The sequence below is a fragment of the Populus trichocarpa genome, chromosome 13, assembly GCF_000002775.5.
Source record: "Populus trichocarpa isolate Nisqually-1 chromosome 13, P.trichocarpa_v4.1, whole genome shotgun sequence".
Classification (NCBI taxonomy): domain Eukaryota; kingdom Viridiplantae; phylum Streptophyta; class Magnoliopsida; order Malpighiales; family Salicaceae; genus Populus; species Populus trichocarpa.
The window spans coordinates 10,103,504-10,128,052 of record NC_037297.2 but is presented as its reverse complement, the minus strand read 5'-3'; the positions used below and the strand labels follow the sequence as shown (position 1 = coordinate 10,128,052).

General features: G+C 33.8%; 1 protein-coding gene across 1 annotated transcript in view; it reads right to left on the bottom strand.

Moving 5' to 3' along the window:
• Positions 1 to 3,413: 3,413 nt before the first annotated feature.
• LOC18104259 (disease resistance protein RUN1) overlaps positions 3,414 to 24,549 on the bottom strand; it is a 64,755-nt gene continuing 43,619 nt past the window's right edge. Inside the window, exon 5 of the mRNA XM_052446415.1 lies at positions 3,414 to 4,213. Within this exon, the coding sequence (XP_052302375.1) occupies positions 3,845 to 4,213 (369 nt within the window). The 3' untranslated portion in view covers positions 3,414 to 3,844. The remainder of the gene's footprint in view (positions 4,214 to 24,549) is intronic.

Here is a 24,549-nt window from a genome sequence, read left to right as displayed (position 1 = left end):
CTTGGATTTTAATTTTGCAATTTTGACCCCCAATTAACCCCAAACTTTGCTATCTCTTCAATTAAGTCCCTGATTTCATTACTTAAATTAATTCCAAGCTTAATTAAGTCTCAAAACTTATCAATTCTCCAATTAAACCCTTGATTGGATTAATTAAATTAATTTCAAGTTCAATTAAGTCTTAAAACTTATCAATTCTCCGATTAAAACCTTGATTTGATTAATTAAACTAGTTAAGAGTTTAATTAAATCTTTAAACTTCCAATCATGTTGCCCTTAACCCAAATTTTAATTCATTCTTCATTTATTTTATTTTTACTTGTTTTTCATCATTTTTTTTCATCATTTTTTCAGTAATAAAAATAATTCAAATATAAAAGGTAAAAAATTGGGTTATGACAATGCATATTCTCGGTATTAAATTAAATGAATTGAAAAAAAAAATGTTAGGAGTTAATTATAGACTTTAATATTTGAGGGTATAAAATCACACTATAAAGTATATCTCCTTGTATTAAAGATACAAAAATAGAAATAAATACACCTTTAAAATCTTGGCCTTAAAATGGTTAGGTTTTAGCCTGATAAGACAGAGACCTCCTTATCAAGAAAGACTTTTCTTGAACCTTAGACAGACTAACAAATAGAAACATGACTTACAAAAACAACAATCAATCAATAATGCAGCTTATCATAAGTAGGGTGCACTAGGGGTGATGCGTTTTCCTCATGCATAACTAATCCACTTACCCAGACTCTCGTAGACCATTTGGTTTTCTAATGATCAAAATACTAGGTGGCGACCCATGAACCCTATTAATCATAATTTTATGATTAGTCTCAACACATCCAAAATCAACTCCATCCAAGAGACAAATCCACCATTCAACGTCATCCACACTACGATGATAATAATAATAATAATAATTAATAATAATAGAGTGGAATTATAAATAAAATAATATATGATTTTATGCATGAAAAACACTTATCGCCAATATAAGCTCATCGTACAATCACACTATTTTGACCAAAAGTGATGAATACTATGAGGAAAATCTTAATTATGATTATGGATGAGAGTGCCCAATGAATTAATTCAAAAATATTGAGGATCTAAGTAAATAAATTAATACGCAAATTTGAATTTTTGCATAAAACTACCTACTATCTAGTTTTCGATATCAAACATAAATCTCAATTTAACTATTGGATCGGGTTGAAATCTTATAAGGAGTCTCCTGATATATTTCTCTATCTTCAAATAAAGTTTAAGTCAATCGGAGTTTAGGAAGGTCTTGCGATAGTGCAACAAGATCGCGCAACAATAGAACAAAAATAGAGAGAAATATCATATAGATATTTAGTAATGGAATTGTCATAATTTATTAAAACAATTTCCCACGGTACTTTTTGGGTACTATTTTAGTTGAAAGCTCTTTTAAGGGAGGAATTGACAAACACTCATTCAATTGAGTTTTCTAATAAAGGTAAAAGACTTTTTCTCAACTAAATCCTAACATACTTTATTTTATGGGGAAGAAAAAAAAATTAAAATTTTTTAATTATATGTTTCATGAAATTTTTTTGAGGAAAATGGTGGTTTGTAGGATTAAGATAATAATCTAAACCGGACTCAAAATCAAGCTCGTATCTTTCCTGGAGGACCTTCATCCGGAAGTTCAGCAGCAACTGCATGTCAGTCCTGCGAAACCTATTCCCAACTGGCCAATCCATGCCATTCACCCTGAAACAAGATTTCTTAGTGCCATTGAATTTAAAACTCTCTTCACTGTATACATGGTTTTGTGTCAGTATTTTGTTTTTAATATAAAATAATTAATAAAATATCGCTAGTTATTTACCAAATACTATAAAATTATGCACGAAAAAGTAGTTTTTAATCTTTCATAAATGCCAAGTTTCTATATGTAGATAAAACAAGACTAAACTTCCAGAAAAGGCTTGAATACGTAAGAGTTTTGTGAACTTGGGATTTTGAAAGGATTATAGTGTATTTGAGATTATTATAGTGGTAATGATTCAAATTATTTTTTTTAAAAAAATGTATTAAAATAAAATAAAAATTAAAAAAAGGGGGAAGTAAAGTAATGATTAATTACCTTGTAGATGATTCCGATCCAGATGAAACGGCGACCTCGGTTAGAATATCCATCCACCTTCGCACCTTCTCCATGGCTTAACTGAAATCTTCTTCATCCTTGTCGAAGACAATCGTGTAACTCTCTGCTTGTGCATTTACCCTTGATTGCTCGACATTATAAGAAACTGTTGAAACTGGAAAAACAGTGTCCGATTTCATCTTTTTCATGAATCCAACAATTTTGACAAGTTCGTTGAACCACCAAGGTGAACAAGCATAATCTCTTGCAAATATAATAATTGACAGCCCCGACTTTCTGATGTCCCTTAGGAGACTCGATTCAACTGCCCTTAGATACTTTAGTTCTATGTCATCTCGGATAATGCCTCTCTGGACTGGAGCTGTATACAAATGGGTGAAATTATTGCTAGTGTGCTCACCTCTGAAGCCAAAGAAGACATCATGCATCCATTGACTGTAAGATGAAGAATTAGCTAAAGAATCAATATATGAAGAAGCTACTTCTTTGCTTGCAACAATAAGATGGCCAGTAGGTGATTCCCATGATGGAGTATACGGAGAATTTACCAAACGGACACCACAATTCTTCACCTTTACTCCTCGGTTGTAAGAATGAAACGACAAATCGAGTTCGCTATAGGCTTCATTCTCCCGTTCTTTAAGCTCTTTCAGATAATCAAAAGATAAATAGAATAACCACAGATGATTGGACAGAGCTTGCATAGAGTTACAACCTATATACATGGGCGAAGGATAATTTTCTTTTCCATGGACTTTGAAATGACAAAAGAGAGGGCTTTTACCATATGCATTGAATGCAACACATGCAGCAAACCCCATCAACCCATCCAGATAATTAGAAGGCACCTGCACCCTAATTGAAGATTCCTTACTTTGATGAGTAAACCAACCTGGGATTTCATTTCCAGGAACAGCAATACCAAATCCAGGTCTTGGAGATGAGCCCTGTATCATAAAACAAAAATGTTTCAGAGAGAGAGAGAGAGAGAGAGAGAGAGAGAGAGAGAGAGAGAGAGAGAAGACCTGGAGGTATTTTTCAAGCATGTTCAGACCCATGTTGTTTTGGCCATTAATTATGCTTGTACAGTTCCCAACAGTTAAGACATTTGAACTCTGATCTTTTCAGACTGCTTAGCTTTATTGGATCTGGAATTTCTTTTAGTTTAAAACAGCCATCCAATTTTACCTTTTGAACTTTCAAGGGAACCTTAGGCAATGATTCAAGCATCATGCAATTCTTCAAGGCAAGCTTTTCAAGCCTAGAAAGCTGATTTATGCTTTTAGGCAGGCTAATAAAGTTATTTCTGCTCAGATTTAGACTCCTCAATGACGATAAGCAGCCAATATCTTCAGGAACTGCTCCTTCTCCTAGATTACAAGCGCGTAAATCCAGTTCTTCTAAAGAACACAGACCAGACAAAGAAGGCAATACTTGATCCGTGAGATTCACAACTATTCTTTTGCATCCATTAAAAGACAATACTCTAAGATTCTTCAAAAGAAAAAAAGACGTTGGCGGCTGTCTAATTGAAGTTCCACTTGCATCAAACTCCTCCAAACTTTCTACTTCCCCCAAATTCTCTGGTATGTTCTTAAGTTCAGAGCAGTCAGACACATCAAGTCTTTTGAGGGATTTCAAACCACTTATGCTACTGGAAATACTTTCAAGGTTCTTACAACTGTTCATGCTCAATAGAACTAAACCATAGCCAAACAATGAAATGATGAGGATAGTTCTGCAATAGCAGTCCCATCTAAACGAAGCTCCCTCAAGCAGTTCATGTTTCCTACTATATCAGGAAACTTGTCAAGTTTCGAGCAACCACTGAGAGTGCAAACTTCTAATGATTCCATTTCAAGCTTGCTTGGGAGAATCCTAAGACTATAGCAGTTCACAAGATTCACAAATTGCAGCTTCTTATGACGTCCAAATGATGGATTGACCTCAGATAAACTTGCACAACCTTCAAGAATTAGACTCTCGAGATTTGGAATTCCAGTAAAATCCGGTGTATTGGTCAGGTACAGTGAGTTGCTGAGATTGATGATTTTCAGATTAACTGAAATCTGCAATCAAGATAGGTGAGAGAGAACAAACATTAAATGGTGGTACTATACATTCACTATTATTTAGTTTTAAATAATAATATTTGACAAAATAAGATAATTTCTTTTGAATATATATTATTATGTGATGTTTTGTTCTCTCTTAGTGCAAAAAAAAAATGAAGATAATAAAAAAAACAAGACAGAAAAAAAATGAAAATAAAATTGTGTAGTAAAATTATGTTTGTTAATAATTTACAAGACATAATAATTAAATGGTGCTACTATGCATTAATTATGTTTTAGTTTTAAACAATATTAGATAAAATATAATAATTTAATACTTTGAAAATACACACTAGCTACTTTTTAAAGTAGCGTTTAGTTATGGTTCTAATACAGAATAAACAAAAATAATAAAAACAAAGGAAACAAAATAGAAAAGGAGATGAAGACAAAATTATATTTGATAATATTATGCAAGATATAAAAAAATATAAAAATTTTTATTTTACCCTTAATATGTGTTATTATCAAACACTTTGGACTACGCGTGCAACACCTCCATGTCGTAAAAACTGCACTTTTGTTGTATCGTTGGATGCATTGTCGTGTTCTCTTTCTCATGTTGTAGTGTGTGTCAGTGGCGATTAAACGGTTTATCATAAGTGAACTTTTCTTCTTTTTTTTTCCTCCTGCCCATAAATTACATATTGATCCTCTTTATTTTTTATATTTCTACTTCTATTTTTTTTGTTCAATTTCTTATTTTTGACCTTCGTATTTTTATAAAAGTTTTATTTCTTTTAAATTTAATCAATTAATTTCAATTTCTCATATATTATTATTTTCAATTTAATTTTTATTCTTTTAATTTCTATTTATTTTTCTTAGTTTCTTTATAAAAAATTTATTAGTTTTTATTTTTACATTCTAATTCAGGTTACAACAAGAAAAAAAAACAAAAAAGCATCGGAACTTGAAATTACCTGTTAATGGTTGCTTGCTTGTCAATTGAATATCGTAACTATTAAATACTTGTTACAGGATTAGGGTATAAATGATAATGGACAGCAAAATTTTTGAGATTTCCTTTTTTATATAACAAAGTAGACTACAAATGGAAGTGGTGAGAATACTACCTCTACTATAGCACCAAACTCATGGATTACAATAAAATTTACTATTTTGCCCCTCAAACAAATAACATGTAGGCTTGATGGTGAGGGTAAGATGGTCTTTCTACTTTTTTATAAAGAGTAAAACTACTAAAATGCTCTCGGAAGCAAAATATACATATGCATGGGTTTAGGGGCAATTTTGGTTTTTCACTCTTGCTTGTATAGTAAATTTACTTAAATACCCTTATAGTAAAAAAAAGTCTTCAGTCAAGGGTTATTTTTGTCTTTTCAAATTGATTTTTTTGTTATTTATTGTTTTGTTAAGGGTATTATGGTTTTTTAACCAAAATTATATAATATTAGATTTTAAAAAGTTGTTGGCATGTGCATCGCACACGTCAACATCTAGAAGACACTTGTGCACTTCGGGTAAAGCGTGTAACACTTCCATCTGGTAAAAACTATTTTTTTGTCGTGTTGTTAAATGTGTTGTCGTGTCCTTTTTCTCGTGTTGCGATGTGTGTCAGTGGCAATTAAACACTTTATAGCAGGTGGATTTGTTTTTCTCTTTGCCCCTCCTAAATTACATATTGATCTTCTTTGTTTTTTATATTTCTACTTCTGTCCTTTTTCATTTAATTTCTTATTTTTTTTACTTGTTTTGTTTTTGTAAAAGTTTTATTTCTTTTAAATTCGCTAAATACCAACGGATTTACCGACGGAATATTTATGTCGGTAATTTGAGGTCGAAATTACCGACGGACACTTTTCCGTCCGTAATTCAGTCGGTAACTACCGACGGACTATTTTTCGTCCGTAATTCAGTCGGTAACTACCGACGGAAAATTTCCGTCGGTAGTTACCGACTGAATTACGGATGGAAAAGTTTCCGAATTAAAAAAAAGGCGGGTCGCTGACGTGGAGGTTTTGGCGGGTTATTTTTTTCCGACGGATTCAAAAAGACAGCCCGTACAGTGACGTGACCGGTTCGCCGTTTAAATTGTCGACGGACTCACCGAGGGATTTGAAATGGCAGATCCGTACGGTGACGTGTCTATGTGTCTGTCAGAATCACCGACGGAGTTTCCGTCGGTGAAACCGTCAGAAAAAGTTAATATATGTCAGCTCTGCTGACCCTCTCCTCCCCTATTTCTCCTTCTTCTTCCTAATCCCAACTCTCCCCATCTGCAAACAACCAGCCCCCCCTCCCCCCCCCAAAAAAACAATCTTCCTCATATCAGCACAACAAGTTATATTTCTTGAAGTTTTGTGGTCACAGCATCCGTGTTCTGATTTACCGACGGATTTTATCAATTTTTGTAAGTAATTCTATCTTTTTAAATTTTAACATTTAATTAAATGTCAAATTTATTGTGTTTTTAGTATATGTATTTTGTTAGTAGATGTACAATATGTTTTATTGTTATTTCTCAAACAAACTTGTAGTATATGAATGTATAATTTTATACCTGTTATGGTTTGTTTTAGATTTTGTAAGATTGTATTTGTTTGTAAATTGTTAAAACTTTATGGAACTACCGAATTACATGTACTATTTTGAAATAATTAATAGCTTGCTTAATGGGTTCGTTTAAAGTTTTATCAATGGTATTGCGGAGTGGTAATTTCTGTAAATTTATATATTTTAATTCGTATGGACGTTGATAAATGATAATGAATATTTAATATTTATGAGAAGTTGTGATTGGTTTGTTGGATAATCTCGAGGTAAAGTAATATTTTTGCAAGTTTATTTACCTAACTTAGTTAATTAATACATGATGTCATCATAATTTTATAGAGGTTCGATATAAGTCATGGATGATCGTTCATGGATGTATCGAGATTCACCCCAAGGATTGCGGAGGATGGATTATTGTAACGGGGTTCAGGGTTTTATTAATTTCGCAACATCTATTCCTTGAAATTTTACTGGAGGCGGTATTAGGTGTTCATACAGGAAGTGTGAAAATAAAAAGTATTTGCATCCAAATGTTGTAATGATGCATCTTCTACACAAAGGGTTTATGGAGAATTACCAGTGTTGGTATGCACATGGAGAAGTATTTGGTAGTAAGAGGAGAATGGAAGAAACGGTGGTTGGGTCTACTTCTAGTGCTAGCAACGTGCATGAAGCGGCAAATGACAACACTAATCCTTACAAAAATATGGTTATGGATGCAATGAGAATGAATCAAGGTAATGGCAGTCAATGTCCAATCGTAGAAGAAAAACCTAATGCAGATGCAGCTAGGTTTTTTGATTTGTGGAAAGATTCTGACGAACCATTATGGGATGGTTGCACGAACCACAGTAAATTATCGGCTGTAGCACAGGTGTTCACCATCAAGTCAGATCATTGGTTGAGTGAGGCCGGGTATGACAAGATTATTGAATGGGCAATAAGCATTTTACCTGAAGGGAACAGGCTGAAAGAGAACTTCTATGCTACGAAGTCCATGATGAAACCCCTCGGTTTAGGATACCAAAAAATTAACATGTTCCCTAACTTCTGCATGTTATACTACCTTTAAAATGCTGAGATGACCGAGTGCATGACATGCGGGCATTCCCATTACAAACCTAGAACTGGCAGGGAAAAGACTCTAGTGGTATATAAAAAACTTAGATACTTCCCGATCACACCTAGACTGTAGAGGTTATTCATGTCACCAAGGACTGCTGAGCACATGACATGGCACCAAGCACACCATGCGGTTGATGGAGTGATGGTTCATCCTTCTGACGGCGAAGCGTGGAAACGCTTTAATAGTGTTCATCCTCACTTTTCAGCTGAATCAAGGAATGTGCGTCTTGGGTTGTGTACAAACGGCTTCAACCCATTTGGGTCATTTGCTGCTCCTTATTCTTGTTGGCCGGTCATACTCACAGTTTATAACTTGCCACCGGGAATGTGTATGAGGCCGGAGTTCATGTTTTTATCTACTGTCATACCCGGTCCAAGAAGCCCAGGGCGGAATATAGATGTTTGTCTTCGACCGTTGATTGATGAGTTGGCGCAGTTGTGGTCCTCCGGAGCTCTGACTTAGGATATATCGAGGAAACAAAATTTCCTTATGAGGGCGGCTTTGATGTGGACTATCAATGATTTTCCAACTTATGGAATGCTTTCTGGTTGGAGCACGCATGAGAAACTCGCATGTCCATACTGCATGGAAAACAACAAGGCATTCACGCTAGCAAATAGAGGTAAAGATTCTTTTTTTGACTGTCACCGTCGCTTCTTGCCACTTCATCACAGGTACAGAAAGAATAGAAAAGATTTCTTTGTTGGCAGAGTTGAAAAAGATGTTGCATCCTCGCGTCTTTCTGGTGAAGAATTGCATGATGTTGTCTCAGAGTACGGTGACATTGTGTTTGGCCTTCAATCAGGTAAGCAAAAGTTTCCTGGTTTTGGTTTGACCCATAATTGGGTAAAGCGAAGTATCTTTTTGGAGCTTCCTTATTGGAAGACCAATCTACTCCGCCATAACCTTGACGTCATGCACATCGAAAAGAACATGTTTGAGAACATTTTCAACACCGTCATGGATGTGAAGGGGAAGACAAAGGACAACATCAAGGCTAGATTGGATATAGCTTTATACTGTGACCGTAAAAATATGGAGTTGGTTTATGATGAGTCACGGGTCGTAAAACCAAGAGCAAGCTTCGTGTTAGAGAAAAACGCACAACTGCTAGTCTACAAATGGCTTAAGAGTCTGCGTTTTCTGGATGGACATGCATCGAACATATCAAGGCTGGTTAATATAGAGGACTGCAGATTGTATGGAATGAAGAGTCATGACTGCCACGTGTTTATGCAAACACTCATCCCATTAGCTTTTCGTGATTTGTTGCCAAAGGGAATATGGGATGCACTCACGGAGATCAGTCATTTCTTCAGAGATATATGCTCCAGCAAGTTAAATGTTGATCACATTGAGAAGCTTCAAACAAATATCGTCGAGACACTATGCAAACTTGAGATGATATTCCCTCCATCATTTTTTGACTCAATGGAGCATCTCCCTATACATCTACCGTTCGAGGCAAAAGCTGGAGGTCCGGTCCAATATAGATGGATGTACCCATTCGAACGGTTAGATATTACAGTTGCAATGTAATTCATATATAAAAGTATTTTATATGTTTTTCTTAATTGAAAATACTTGATTAATATTTCAATGCAGGTACTTGTTTAATCTCAAGAAAAAGGTTAAGAACAAGGCGCATGTTGAGGCTTCGATATGTGAGGCCTATATTGTTGAGGAGATCTCAACATTTATCTCGTACTATTTCGAACCTCATCTGAGAAAGAGAATCAATCGCGTTCCACGGCATGAAGATGGCAGTGAAGTGCCATCCAGTGGGAACTTGTCAATATTCTCCAATACTGGACCACCCACACCTAAAAATGTCGTAAGAGGAAGATATTTGTCGGAAATAGAGTTCAAACAAGCACACAACTATGTTCTATTTAACTGTGATGAGCCGAGACCTTTTATTCAGTAAGTTTAAACTAATTAAAATTTGTTAGTAATATACTGTTAATTATATATTGTAATATCATACACTCATTATCACTTGCAGGCAACATCGTCAATATTTGCTCTCTAATAACTCACAGCTGACCGAATCCCAGATCTTTCAATTACAAGATGAGCAGTTTGCCATGTGATTCATAACACATGTAAGCACTATCACAAACTCATTCTAACTTGCAAAATTACTGTACGTATGCATGTCATTACGAGATTCTTGTTCATTTACTGTTTATTGATGTACATTACATACAAGGTTTATCAAATGGGAAGGAGTGCACCTAAGTCATTGTCTTCACTAAGCCTGGGGCCTGGAAGAAAATGTAAGTGCTACAACAGGTATTTTGTCAATGGATATGTTTTCCATACTGAAGAATACGGGCAAGGAAGAAAGACATACAACAACGGTGTTTGTGCTAAGGGATCCACTAGTAGTGAGTTAGAAGTTGACTACTATGGTAGATTAGAAGAGGTCGTCGAACTGCAATATCATAACGAGCAGAATATAGTGTTTTTATTCAAATGTTATTGGTATGACACGACTGACAGAGGAATCAGAGTTGATCCGCACTATGTTCTGGTCGAAATCAACTAAAAAGCTAGACTCCGCAACATAAACGATGTCTTTGTTTTCGCAAAGCAATGTCAACAAGTTTATTACACATACACCCCTTCATTTAGAAAGGATCGATCAAGAGTGGATTGGTTGTCCGATTTAAAAACGAAACCCCGGGGTCGTGTCGAGGTTGTTCAGGATGAGAACGAAGACACAAGTGTGCGAGATGAAGTCTTTCAAGTTAGTGAGGTGGTTGAACCATATCGAGTTGCTCCTTCGATTGAATTTGAAGAAAATTCAAATTTTCGTGTTTTCGATGATAGTCTTGTTGATGTTGACGCAGAGGATTTGAATTTTGTTTTGAGCTTTAGCGGACAAGCAAATGTCGATGAAGAAGATGATATTCATATTGAAAATTGCGATGAAGGTGATGACAATTCAATTGATGACGAAGAAGAAGAAAATTCTGACTAACTACCAAAATGAAGCCCTATGTAAAACCCTTTTTTTCATGTAATTTAGATTATGGATGATATATTTTGAAACACAAAATATTTATTAGTTGAAATAATTAGTTGAAATGCCACAATTACGAAATAATTACTTGAAATAATTATTGATCATGGATGATATATTTTGTGACATGAAATAATTACTTGAAATGCCACCACATCACCGACGGACTTAATTCCGTCGACATTTCAGAGAGAGTTCAAAAATAATTACTGGTAATGCCACCAAATCACCGACGGCCACACCGACGAAATTAATTTCGTCGGCATTACTTGAAATGCCACCACATCACCGACGAACTTCATTCCGTCGGCATTTCACAGAGAGTTCGAAAATAATTACTGGTAATGTCACCATATCACCGACGTCCACACCTACAAACTTAATTCCGTCGGCATTTCACAGAGAGTTCGAAAATAATTACTGGTAATGCCACCACATCACCGACGACCACACCGAAGAATATATAGCCGTCGGTACGTTGTCAATTTTACCGACAGAATTCCCGACGGACTGCGCGAATATCAAAGGGTTGTGCATTAAATGCATCTCTGACCACGTCAGATTGCCAACGGATTGACCGACGGACTGCGAAAAATATGGAGGGCCATTAAAAAATTTGGTGCGAAATTCAAAATTCACCGACGGATTTTTAACACCTCACCGACGGAATAAATTAAAATAATAATTAATTTTATAGACGTCGGTGAATCCGTCGGTAAAATTGGCATTTAAACTCCCCCAACCGCCTCTTCAGTTCATTTTCTCTTCTCCTCAGTTTTTCACCATTCTTTTCCTCTCCGTTCTTTAGGCGATCTCAAGCGTTTTTTATCGTGAATCTCCATCAGTTTAAAAGGTTAGTGTTTCCTCTATTTCATTCTACTTTAATGGTTTTGTTTTGCTATTTTTTTGGTTATTTTTTTTGTTTTGGTGTATTTTTTGTAATGTAGATAAAGTCTATAGTTTTTTTTGCATAATTCATTGCTAAAATCTATAGTTTTTTTTTTTGAATTTATTGAATATTTTTTATTGTTGTATTGGCATAATTATTATTAGTTAATTTGTTGAATATTTATTGTTAATGTTGAATTTACCATAGAATTAGTAATTGAATATGTTGGAATAATTATTAATTTTACTTTATTATTGCATGATTTGTGTTTAATTTTTTCCATTTATTTTGATTGTTATTCTAGAGTTTTTTTTTAATTTATTGTTTTGTTGTATTGGCATAATTATTGAATAATTTGTTGAATTGTAATTCTTAATGTTGAATTTACTTTAGAATTAGTAATTGAATATTTGGAATAATTATTAGTTTTACTCTATTATTGCATGCTTTGTGTTTAATTTTTTCCATTTATTTTGATTGTTATTCTAGAGTTTTTTTTTAATTTATTGTTCTGTTGTATTGGCATAATTATTGAATAATTACTTGAATTGTAATTCTTAAATGTTGAATTTACCTTAGGATTAGTAATTGAATATGTTGAAATAATTAGTATAGATTGGGTATGGTTGTGGCTATTGTTAATATGTGCAGGTTTGTGGATTTGGGTAGTATCCGGTATAGGGGAGGTGCTGTCGAATTTTTTTTTTACATTTGAATTTAATTATATAATTATTTGTATCAAATTGTGTAGATGCGTAAAACGAAAACTAGCGCTGGTCGCTCAAGTACAGTCGCAGCTAGTTCGTCTAGCAGCGAGGTTGATATTTCCTTAGGTGCCTCTCAAGAAGAGGCACCTACACCACCTACGCCGTCAACTGATGCTGCCTCTTCCAGCGGTACTTCACAGCGCAGAGGCGGCGTGCCTTCACAGCGGAATCAATTTACGCGCAAGTACGAGGCACAGTGGAAGGACGACCTTTCAATGTAAGTTTGTTAAGGTTTTAGTTTTTTTTTTAAATTACAACATAATTTATGAAGTAATAACTATTGAATTTATTTCATTTATTTTCAGGTTCACAAACATTGAAGCCGCCCGAGTAATATCATCGGCGTTTAAATCGTCGATGGAGATTCCATTGTTTCAATGGAGTCAGATATCCAAGCATCCTAAATGGATGCCTCAAATCAATGCATGGTTTAACAAGTTTGAGGTTGGTATTAATTTATAATTTTCAGCTTATTAATATAATTGTAAATAAATTATTATTTTTATTTAAACTTGTTTATTTATACACAGCACAAATTCTGCTGGGACAATGAGCATAACACTGTTGTGAGGAGGGTGTGGGAAAATCACGCGGCAACTAGGTAAGATCGAAAACAATACAAGATTTTTTTTAGACAAAAATTTATGTTTCGAAATGTAATTTTTGGTTGCGTGATTTTTGGTATGAAGCACAAAAAAAGGCAAAAAAAACCACGAGGGATAGGGGTTTCCAAGGCTGAAACGATGTTGCGGTTTGGAGGGATTTCAAACCGATATACATCCCGGAAGATATATGGCTGCACTATCTTAAGCACGTGACGTCTGAGTGGTTCACACGACGCTCACAGTCCGGTGCTGGCAACCGGAATCGGCCAATTCATGGCGGGGTGACAACGCACACTGGCGGCTCCGTTCCGTTTGCTGCACATGCGAAACGGATGGTAAGATTAATTTAAATGAAATATATCGTTAAATTCAGTTGTTGTTAATATATCTTTTTTCATTATAGGCTGCGTCTCTTGGACGTGAGCCGAGCCCGATGGAGCTGTTTGTGGAGACGCACGTGCGGAGTCAAGACCGCCAGAAGGGGGCGCAACATTTCGTTGATAACCGTGCTCAGCATTTCGTGGTATGTTTGTTCAACCATTTTATTTTGTAAGTTATTATGTAAGTTATTATGTTTATTGTATTGAATATGATGATTACTTTTTTTTTTTATTTTCAGGAAACCTATAATAATCGGTTGAGGGAGAGATACAGAGACGATATTTTGACCCATCCGGATTTGTGGATAGAGGTTGGCTCGTCAGGTGGACCCGATAAAAATCGGGTTTACGGGCTCTCCAATACTACGGCCGACAACTTGCGGTCGACCCGTAGTGTTTCAACCGTTGGGAGCTCCCAATCAATATCGAGCTCCTAATCTAAGGAGTTCGTGGCCTTGAAGCAACACACGGCTCAGCTCACCGAGAAATACAATAACCTATCAACGGAGTACGCACAACTCAAAGCGTCTCATGCACAACAAAGAGCGGAACAACGAGCGGAGTCTGAGCAAATCAAAGCGTCTCAAGCACAACAAAAAGCGGAGTATGAAGCGGCTTGTGAACAACAAAAAGCGGCTTATGAACAGCTTCGCGAAATGATTATGAACATGACAAATAGTGGAACATGTGCGCCTAATCTTTTTTGGCTGTATAACCACCAGCCTCCTCCAGGATCTCCTCCTCCTCCTCCAGCTCCACCTTTATATTAATTTGTAATCAACATTATTTACCTTTAAAACTTCATTTAATATTTTTCTTGAAACATATTCAGTTTGTAATGAATATTATTTAACTTTGTTTTTTTTTATGTTTAATATAAATTTTATTTGCATAATTGGTTTGTATTACAATTAATTTATATAGTTTTATATTATATATCCTAAATAATTTTTTAAAAATAAATTAAGAAAAAAACTATTACCGACGGAAGAATTCGGTCGGTATGTTAAACCTTACCGACAGACTTACCGACAGAATTAATCCGTCGGCATTTAACAGTAGCTGCCACCAGTACCGATGAATTTACAGACGGATATATTCGCTTGGTATTTCATACACTCACCGACGGATTTACCAACGGATATTTTCTGTCGGTCAATCACAATATCACCGACGGAATGAAAATCCGTCGGTATATTTCAAGCGGGAATATTTTTTTTTGGCGAGCAAATTCCGTCTGTAAAACCATCGGCAAATGGTTTTTTTGTTTTTCCGACCAATATAGCGACGGAAGAGGGAATCACCGACGAAGGGAAAGCCGACGGACGTAATCCGTCGGTGATGATGTCGGTAAAAAAATCACCGACGAACTTCTAATCACACACCGACGGAATTGGTCCGTCGGTAAAACTGTGAAATCTTGTAGTGAATTTAACTTCAATTTCTCATAAATTATTATTTTTAATTAGTTCTATATTCTTTTTATTTCTAATTTTTTTCCTTAACTCTTTAATAAAAGTTTTATTGGTTTTCAATTTCACACTTCAATCCAAGTTTATGATGTGTTATTCTTTCAATTTGTTCCTTACTTTTTAATTTTATTTTGTTTTATTGGATTTGTTTTTCAATTTACCCTCCAATATAAATTTTTAGTTGCCCTTGAATTTATTTTCACTATCATTTTTTAATTATTATTTTTTTATTTTAGATTCTCTTGGTTAATTTTTTTTCCCCTTACATTTGAAAATAATAAAATTTGCCAAGTTAAAAAAGTTTGGTTTTGACAGACAAAAAACCAATTTCTATCATATTTTTGTTGACCACTAAGTTATCTTCTAATTGTTTTCCAAGAACAAGCTCGATCACTTCTTATATGAATAACGATTTGTGAGACAGTAATAACTCCATCCAAAATAAATATAAATAGGCTTAGTTTACCTATTCCGTACATCCCAACCAGATAAATTGGCCACTGTGGAGAGACAATCACTCCAGCATTTTACCTTGTCCAAATTTTCCGAGAACTTTTCCTTATGCTCAATGAACGCCTTCTTATAATTCCTTTTCTGATCGGCTACCTCTGATGGATCCACATCATAAAAAAATGGTAGAACAGTGTGCCCCATCTCTTTCATGCACTGAACAATCTTGACAAGCTCATCTAAGCACCATGGTGAAGACGCGTAATCTCTTGAAAACACAACGATTGAAAATCTTGAATCTTCGATGGCCTGCCAGAGAGCAGGTTCAATGGTCTTTCCTCTCTCTAGCCCGCTATCATCCATGTATACATCGATGCCTCTTTGTTCCAAATTAGAATATAGATGGCTAGTAAAGTTATTCCGTGTGTCTTTGCCTCTAAAACTAAGGTAGACATCATACATCCATTGGGGAGCAGAATAAGAAGATGAGGTTCCTTTCTGCATGCTGGATGAGGCCATGGGAATCCCAGTAGCAATAAATAAATACTGATTGATTCCTTCTAGTCTTCTTAGCTCTTAACTATCCAGGGATCGATGGTTCAGCAACTGGTTAACTTCCATGCCATTTTATAGTGCATAATAGCCTTCTCCTGAGTTCAGACATGAAACAAAAAGTTAAGAGCAAGAGATTTGACAAACTCAAGCTGGAACATAATTCTACTAAGAAACCAAATTTCTACTAGTTGTATACGAATGCACGCAGCAGAGACAAACCGTGTGGGAAGAGTTGAGTAGAGAGGCGACAGATCTAGCCAAAGCCCAATTCTTTCTTCTTCTGGCCTCTTCGCAACTGTGTAACTTCCAGATCCCCCTCTCCCTCTCTGATTTTTCTCCTCTCTTAGACCATCAATCCTTCACTCTCTGTTTTTTATCCGGTTTCTTTAGAGCAGAAACTCGTACTGGTAAACGTCCTGGATTTTTTCTTATGAGATTGTGAAGAAGATTGCCTTCAATGCAGACAAGGACGTACAGGTGACCCTTGTACAGGGGGCTCACGAAGTGGCAAACTTGTTTACGTTCTCAAACCTCTACCACAAATCATAATAATTACCACAATATCAAAAACACTATATATATATATATATATATATATATATATATATATATATATATATATATATATATACTTTCACTTGTTATTCTAACCATCAAGTGCTCCATGTATATTTTATTAAAAAAAAAGTAATTTTAAATAAATATTTCAAAAATTAAACAATACTTAATAGTTAATTGGTCCATGTATATTTCTCTGTTATGATCTCTGAGCAAAAATCAATGTATGATTGATTGATTTCTGCCAACACATGCCAAGTCTACTTGAAAATTTCCAAACGAGAATTGGATTTTTCTTTCTTATTGCTGGCAGCCTGGCACCTTCCTAGCAAAAGTCTTGGGCAGTGCCTCCGAAGTCAGAAATGAAACATCAAAGAATTTTCAAATGTTATGGTTTTTTCAGCTACATTGTGATTTATGGGAAATTTCCTGTGATGTTTAATGAATTTTCTTGGAATTTCTTCCCTCCCTCTCCGACTCCAATATGGTAAATGTCCTGTGATTTAATAGAAATAATTGTGTTTAATAATTATTTCTATTAAATAAAACAAAATGATAAAAAAACAAAATGACTGTGGACAAATAATGCATCTAGATGTGAACAAAAGATTCTTATAAGGTAAGCCTAGTTATGTGGCCCGCGCAATACCGCGGGTTCACCTTTTATTTTTATTTAAAGTTTGGGTTGTGGTGCTGGCACGACCCATCGATTTTTTGGGTCATGCATATTACCGGACTTCTTACACTGGCAGCATTAAAGTCTATTTTGGGTCTTGTGCTGCCAATGACCCAAGGTTATTTTGGGTGCTGCAGCCTACGGGACCCAAGGATAGTTGGGTCTTGGCGCAGCCCAAGCGCCACGTGTGCGCTTGTTCTGCCAGCACACAGGCAGGCAATCCAAGCGCCACGTATGCGCTTGGTTTGCCCAACACACAGGCTAGGTAGACCGAGCGCTAGGTGGCCAAGGCCGGGGGCATGGCCAGCGGGTGTGGTATGCCCAGCGCTAGGTGTCCGCAACCCCAATGGACGAGCCTCCAGCTTGGCGCTTGGGTCCTGCAGCTATAGCCTCTCCACATACCCCTACCAAATAGTCCAAGGCTATTTTGGGTCCTATTTTTAATCATTCTTCAAAAAATGTATGGTGTCTCTTTGATGGTATTAATAATTTTTTTTCAATTTACTACTGATAATAATAACACTAATAATAATTTATAATTCTACCGTCCAAATCAAATCTATTATTGTTTTTTAATAATAATAATATTTATGATATTAATAATACTATTTTAAATTTTAATACTTCTAATTATAATAAAAAAATATTTATAATACACATAATACTATTTTTAAATTTAATACTTTTAATTATAATAAAAAAAATAATATTTATAATACAAATAATAATATTTCTAGCACAAATAATAATATTTTTTAGATGAATTTTTAGAATTATAATAAAAATAATAATAGTTGGCACCTACCACCGCAAGCTAGCGCGCAACGTGTGCGCTTGGACAACCCAGCACACAGGCAAGCAGCTTAAGTGCCACGTGCGTGATTGGTCTGCCCAGCACTCAGGCAGGTAGCCCAAGCGCCAGGTGTGCACTTGGTCTTCCCAGCACTCAGGCAGGCAGCCCAAGCACCACGTGTCCCCACGTAGTAATTTTTAATTTTACCATTCAATTCAAATCTATGGTTGTTCTTCAATATTAATAATATATTTTTTCTAATCTAGTAATTATTTTATTAATAATATTAATTATTATAAAAATAATAATATTTATAACACTAAAGATAATAATATTAATTATTATAAAAATAATAACATGGAGTTGGTCATGGTCGCGTCCAGGTTTAACATGGCGTTGGACGCGGGCGCGTCCAAACCCGACATGAGGTTAGACGCAGATGTGTCCAGGTCCAACGTGGGGTTGGGCGCGGACGCGTCCAGGTCCAACGTGGGGTTGGGCGCATGTAAAAATATTGATATTTATAACACAAAAGATAATATTTTTAATATTATTACTTTTGATTATAGTAGAAATAATAATATTCATAACGTTTTTAATTCCAAGAATATTGATAACACAAATAATAATTTTTTTTTATATTAAACTTTGAATTATTATAAAAATAATAATATTATAACACAAACAATAATTTCTTTGATATGAATACATTGAATTATAAGAAAAATAATAATATTTACAACGCAAATTATAATATTTTTTATATTAATACGTAGAATTATTGAATATTTTTAATAATACTATGTCGTGGGCTCACTTTTTATTTTTATAAAAGATACCATAAAATTTTATAATAGAAATAATAATATTTTTTCAATATTAATAATAATATTTTCTTTCAAATTTATTAATTTTTTTATTAATAATATTAATTAAAATAAAAATAAGAATATTACTAAAACAAATAATAATATTTAGAATCCAAGGACTCATGAACCTTGAGTCTTGATGAAAGACCCAAACCACAGGCAGGCAGCACAACGCCATGTGTGCGCTGGGCTGTGCCCAACACTGAGACAGGAGCTCAAGCGCCACGTGTCCCCACATGGTGTTTCTTTGATTGTAATAACAGTAAGTTTGGCTGGCGTTGTTATGTGTTAAGGGTCCCCTCGATGTTGTCTGATGCAACTTTGCAACGATTACTACAACTACCAGAAATTCAACTAAAATCAACGGACTTATTGATAGAATTTTTCTATTGGTTATTTGCGTTGATATATACCGATAAATGTAAATCTCTCGGTAATTCTGTCAGTATACACCGACGAACTAATTTTGTCAGTATATACCGCCAAAATTACCGAGAGACTATTTAGAATTTTGAAAAAAAAAGCAGGTTGATGATTTGAAAGTTTTTGCGGGTGCTTTTACCGATGGAATCACCGAGGGATTCAAACCGAGATCTCCTTGCAGTGATGTGACCCCCTCATCGACAGAAACACTGATATAATCATCGAAGAATTCAAACCAGGATCTTCGTACAATGATGTGACCCCTTTACCGACATAAGCATCGATAGAATCACCGACAGAAATATTCCATCGGTGATTCCATCAGTAAAAGTGAATATATCACCCCTCCCCTCCCCTATTTCTCCTTCTTCTTCCCCCACCTCTGTATCTAAAAAAGCTGCCTCACCCCCCAACTGCAAACACCCACCCCCCTAAACTATCCCCATCTTCTCAACACAAGTCATCATTCTTTAACTTTTGTAGTCACAACATTCGTATTCTGATTTATTGTGGATTTTATCTTTTTTTAATTTTAACATTAAAATGTCAATTTTATTATTATTTTATGTGTTTTGGTTGTTTTTCAATACTAAGAATACTTTTTTTCTAATTTAGTAATTATTTGATTAATAATATTAATTTGTATAAAAATAATAATATTTATAACGCAAAAGATTATATTTTTAATATTAATACTTTTGATTATAGTAAAAATAATAGTATTCATAACACAAATAATACTATTTTTAATTCCAAGAATATTTAGAACACAAATAATAATATTTTTAAAATTAAAACTTTGAATTATTATAAAAATAATAATATTATACACAAATATTAATATCTTTGATATGAATATGTTGAATTATAAGAAAAATAATAATATTTAGAACACAAATAATAATATTTTGATATGAATAGCTTGAATTATAAGAAAAATAATTATATTTAGAACACAAATAATAATATTTTTTATATGAATACTTTGTATTATAAGAAAAATAATAATATTTACAAGACAAATTATAATATTTTTTATATTAATACTTAGAATTGTTGAATATTTTAAATAATACTACGTCGCGGGCTCACTTTTTTATTTTTATAAAAAAAATCATAAAAATTTAGAATATAAATAATAATATGTTTTCAATATTAATAATAATATTTTCTATCAAATTTATTAATAATAATAATAATAATAATATTTCTCACATATGAATCATCCCAAGCGCCACGTGTGCGGTTGGTCTACCAACACACTAGCAGTCACCCAAGCGCTACATGTGCGCTTGGTCTGCCCAACACACAGGTAGGCAGCCCAAGCGCCCAAGGCTGGGTAGACCGAGCGCTAGGTGGTTGCAGCCTGTAATGCGGCCAGCGGGTGTTGTCGGCCCAGCGCCCATGCTTAGCAGCCAAGCGCCAGGTGTCTGCAGCCCAAGCGCCTCCAGCTTGGCACTTGGGTCTTCGACCGGACCGGACCTAGTCAAGTCAAAAACCGGATAAAATATGGATCAAAAACTTGTTGACTTTTTTTTGAATTTTTTTTTGTCAAAATAAGGTTGCTTTGGTTTTATTTTTATAAAAGATTTTGGGTCAACCTAGGTTGACACTCCCAACCCGTGACTTAAGAATTACCTCGTGTCGACTCTCGAGCCAGGTTTTTAAAACTATGATAACAATTATTTTTATCCATATATTGACTTGTGTTAACCCAGATTAACTCTCTCGATTCATGACATTGGATTTGCTCTGGGTCAACCCTTGAATCGAGTTTTAAAACTACGATAATAACAACTTTTATCATTATGTTGACTCGGGTCAATGATCAACTTGACTCGTGATCTATGCCTTGTCCCGAATCAACCACCTAGTTGAGTTTTAAGACTTTAATAAAAAAATTATTCTTATGTTGACTCGGGTCAACTTAGGTTGATCTTCTTAATCGGTGACTCGGGTTTTATCCCGGATCAACCTTCAAGTTGAGTTTTAAAACTATAATAATAATTATTATTTTTATCCTTACATGTTTTAGTTGAGAAATTTTTTTAAAAATTAGAGTTTTTTACAAGAATATTTTAAAAATAAAGATAATAAATATTGTCTCGGGAAATATATTGCTTTTTATATCTTCTATTATGAAATTATAGAAATTCACTCCAAAATGTGGTGTGATGAAATAAAGAATGCGAAGTTGTAATTTCCATAAATTTATGTGTATAAATTTGTATAGACATTGATAATTGATAATGAATATTTAAGAGAAGTTTTAATTAGTTTGTTCCCCCTCTTCTCAACACAAGTCATCCGTCTTTAACTTTTGTAATCACAGCATCCGTATTCTGATTTATTATGGATTTTGTCATTTTTTGTAAGTAAATATATCTTTTTTTAATTTTAACATTAAAATGTCAATTTTATTATTATTTAATGTTTTTTTAGTTTATGTATTTTATTAGTGTATGTACATATTTTATTGTTTTTTCTCAAACAAACTTGTAGTATGAATATATAATTTTGTATTTGTTATGGTTTGTTTTATATTTTGTAAAATTGTATTTGTTTGTAAATTGTTGAAACTTATGTCGAATTACCGAATTATATGTATTGTGATGAAATAAATAATAGCTTGATTAACGGGTCCGTTTTAATTTTTATCAATGCCATTGCAGAATTGTAATTTTCGTAAATTTATGTGTATAAATTTGTATTGACGTTGATAATTGATAATGAATATTTAAGAGAAGCTTTAATTAGTTTGTTGGATAATCTCAAGTTAAACCAATATTTTTGTAAATTTATTTACTTAACATAGTTAATTAATACATGTTATCATCATTATTTTTAGAGGTTCGATAGAAATCATGGATGATATTTCATGGATGTATCGAGATTCACCACAAGGATTGCAGATGGTGGATTATTGTAATGGGGTTCAGGGTTTTATTAATTTTGCAACATCTATTCCGAGAAATTTTAGTGGAGGCGGTATTAGGTGTCCATGCAGGAAGTGTAAAAATAAAAAGTATCTGCATCCAGATATTGTAACGATGCATCTTCTACACAAGGGGTTCATGGAAGATTACCTGTTTTGGTATGCACACGGAGAACTATTTGTTCGTAATGAGAGCATGGTAGAAAGGATGGTTAGGTCAACTTTTAGTGCTAGCAACATCTGTGGATTTTATGTCGTATAAGTGTAGGGAAAATCATGGATGTGAAATTTGGTATGATTTTGTGATATGCACATTCATGGATTTATATGGAAGCCTTGGAAATGGTAATTGAAGTAGAATTTTTTACTTAATGGATATTGACATGTTGTGATATATGATGGAAGTTTGGGGAAATGGAGAAATTGAATGGAAATTAGAGAAATTATGTGTTAATTTGATGTGTATATGAGAGAAATATGGCGTGGGATAAATGTTAGACTTAATCTTGAAAGTTTATGATATAAGCATGTTTAGGGAACATGGCTTGCATGTTATGGAAATAGGGAAAATTGCTGAAATTATATGGATAATTGTTAAATTATATGGAAATGTTAATTTGCATGTTTAGGGAACATGGCTTGCATGTTATGGTAATTTTTATTTTTTATTCTACTGATAAATTATATGGATTCACCACAAGAATTTTTTATTTTTTTCTTATATACTATTCTTGATTATTTTTAATTTTTTTTAAAAATAATCGTCGCAACTTTGTATACACGTGACAGCAGAAACAAACCGTGTGGAAAGCATTGATCAGAGAAGCGCAGGATGTTGCTAAGCCCAATTCTTTCTTCATTTGATCTCTTCATAACTATATAACTTCCGGTCCTCTTTTCCCTCTCTAATTATTTTCCCTCTCTGTTTTCTTTCCCATGACTTTGAGTTTTTTTTTCTTTCTTTCTTTTTTCCAGTTTCTTTGGATCAAGGACTCGTAGCGGTAAAGTTTCAAGGATGTTTGAAGTTAGACTGTGAAGAAAGACGACTTTCAGTGGAGAAAGTCCAAAGAAAATGATATCAGATGGCACCACCCCTCCTCTCGTGGAGCTTCATGCATCAGGAAATGAAACATCAGAGAATTCTCTTATTTTATGGGAATTTCAGCTAGCTTTTATTAATTTGATGCATTACGAGAAAATTAATAATTTTTTCTAGAGTGAGAATACTGCTAGCATTGAACATATGTTTTGATAGATAATTCTCTTATTTAATATTTTTTTAGTTTATGTATTTTGTTAGTGTATGTACATGTTTTATTGTTTTTTCTCAAATAAACTTGTAGTATAAATGTATAATTTTGTACTTGTTATGATTTGTTTTAGATTTTGTAAAATTGTATTTGTTTGTAAATTATTGAAACTTATGTCGAATTATCGAATTAGATATGTTGTGATGAATTAAATTATAGCTTGTTTAACAGGTCCGTTTTAATTTTTATCAATATTATTGTGAAGTTGTAATTTCTATAAATTTATGTGTATAAATTTGTATGGACATTGATAATTGATAATGAATATTTAAGAGAAGTAAGTTTCTTTGGATCAAGGACTCGTAGCGGTAAAGTTTCAAGGATGTAAGTTAGACTGTGAAGAAAGACGACTTTCAGTGGAGAAAGTCCAAAGAAAATGATATCATATGGCACCACCCCTCCTCTCGTGGAGCTTCTTGCACCAGGAAATGAATTCTCTTATTTTATGGGAATTTCAGCTTATATTAATTTGATGCATTAAGAGATTAAAAACTATGAAACATTCTTAACCATCCGATCAACCTCTCGAGATTGAAAGTGAGAATATTGCTAGCATTGAACATGTTTTGATAGAAGTAGACGTATTTTGTAAGCCTCCCAGAAACTTGAATTCGTGTTACTAATTTATTTATTAAAAATTATTATTCTATTTTTAGAGAATTTATACGTTAATTAATCAAGATTAAGAAAAAAACATAAATGATTATAATTGGAAACATATAGCATAATTGTGTTATATATGAAAGCTTTGAAATTCCTAATTTAATCATGGTTGTATCAAAATTTATGTTCAAATTCATATTCTATAGATTCTCATCAGTATATATCATAACATGTTAAGAGCCTGTTTAAGATTGTAATAATAATAATAATTTAAAATACTTTTCGTTTAGAAATATATTAAACTAAAAACATAATTTCTTTTTCATTTTAAATTT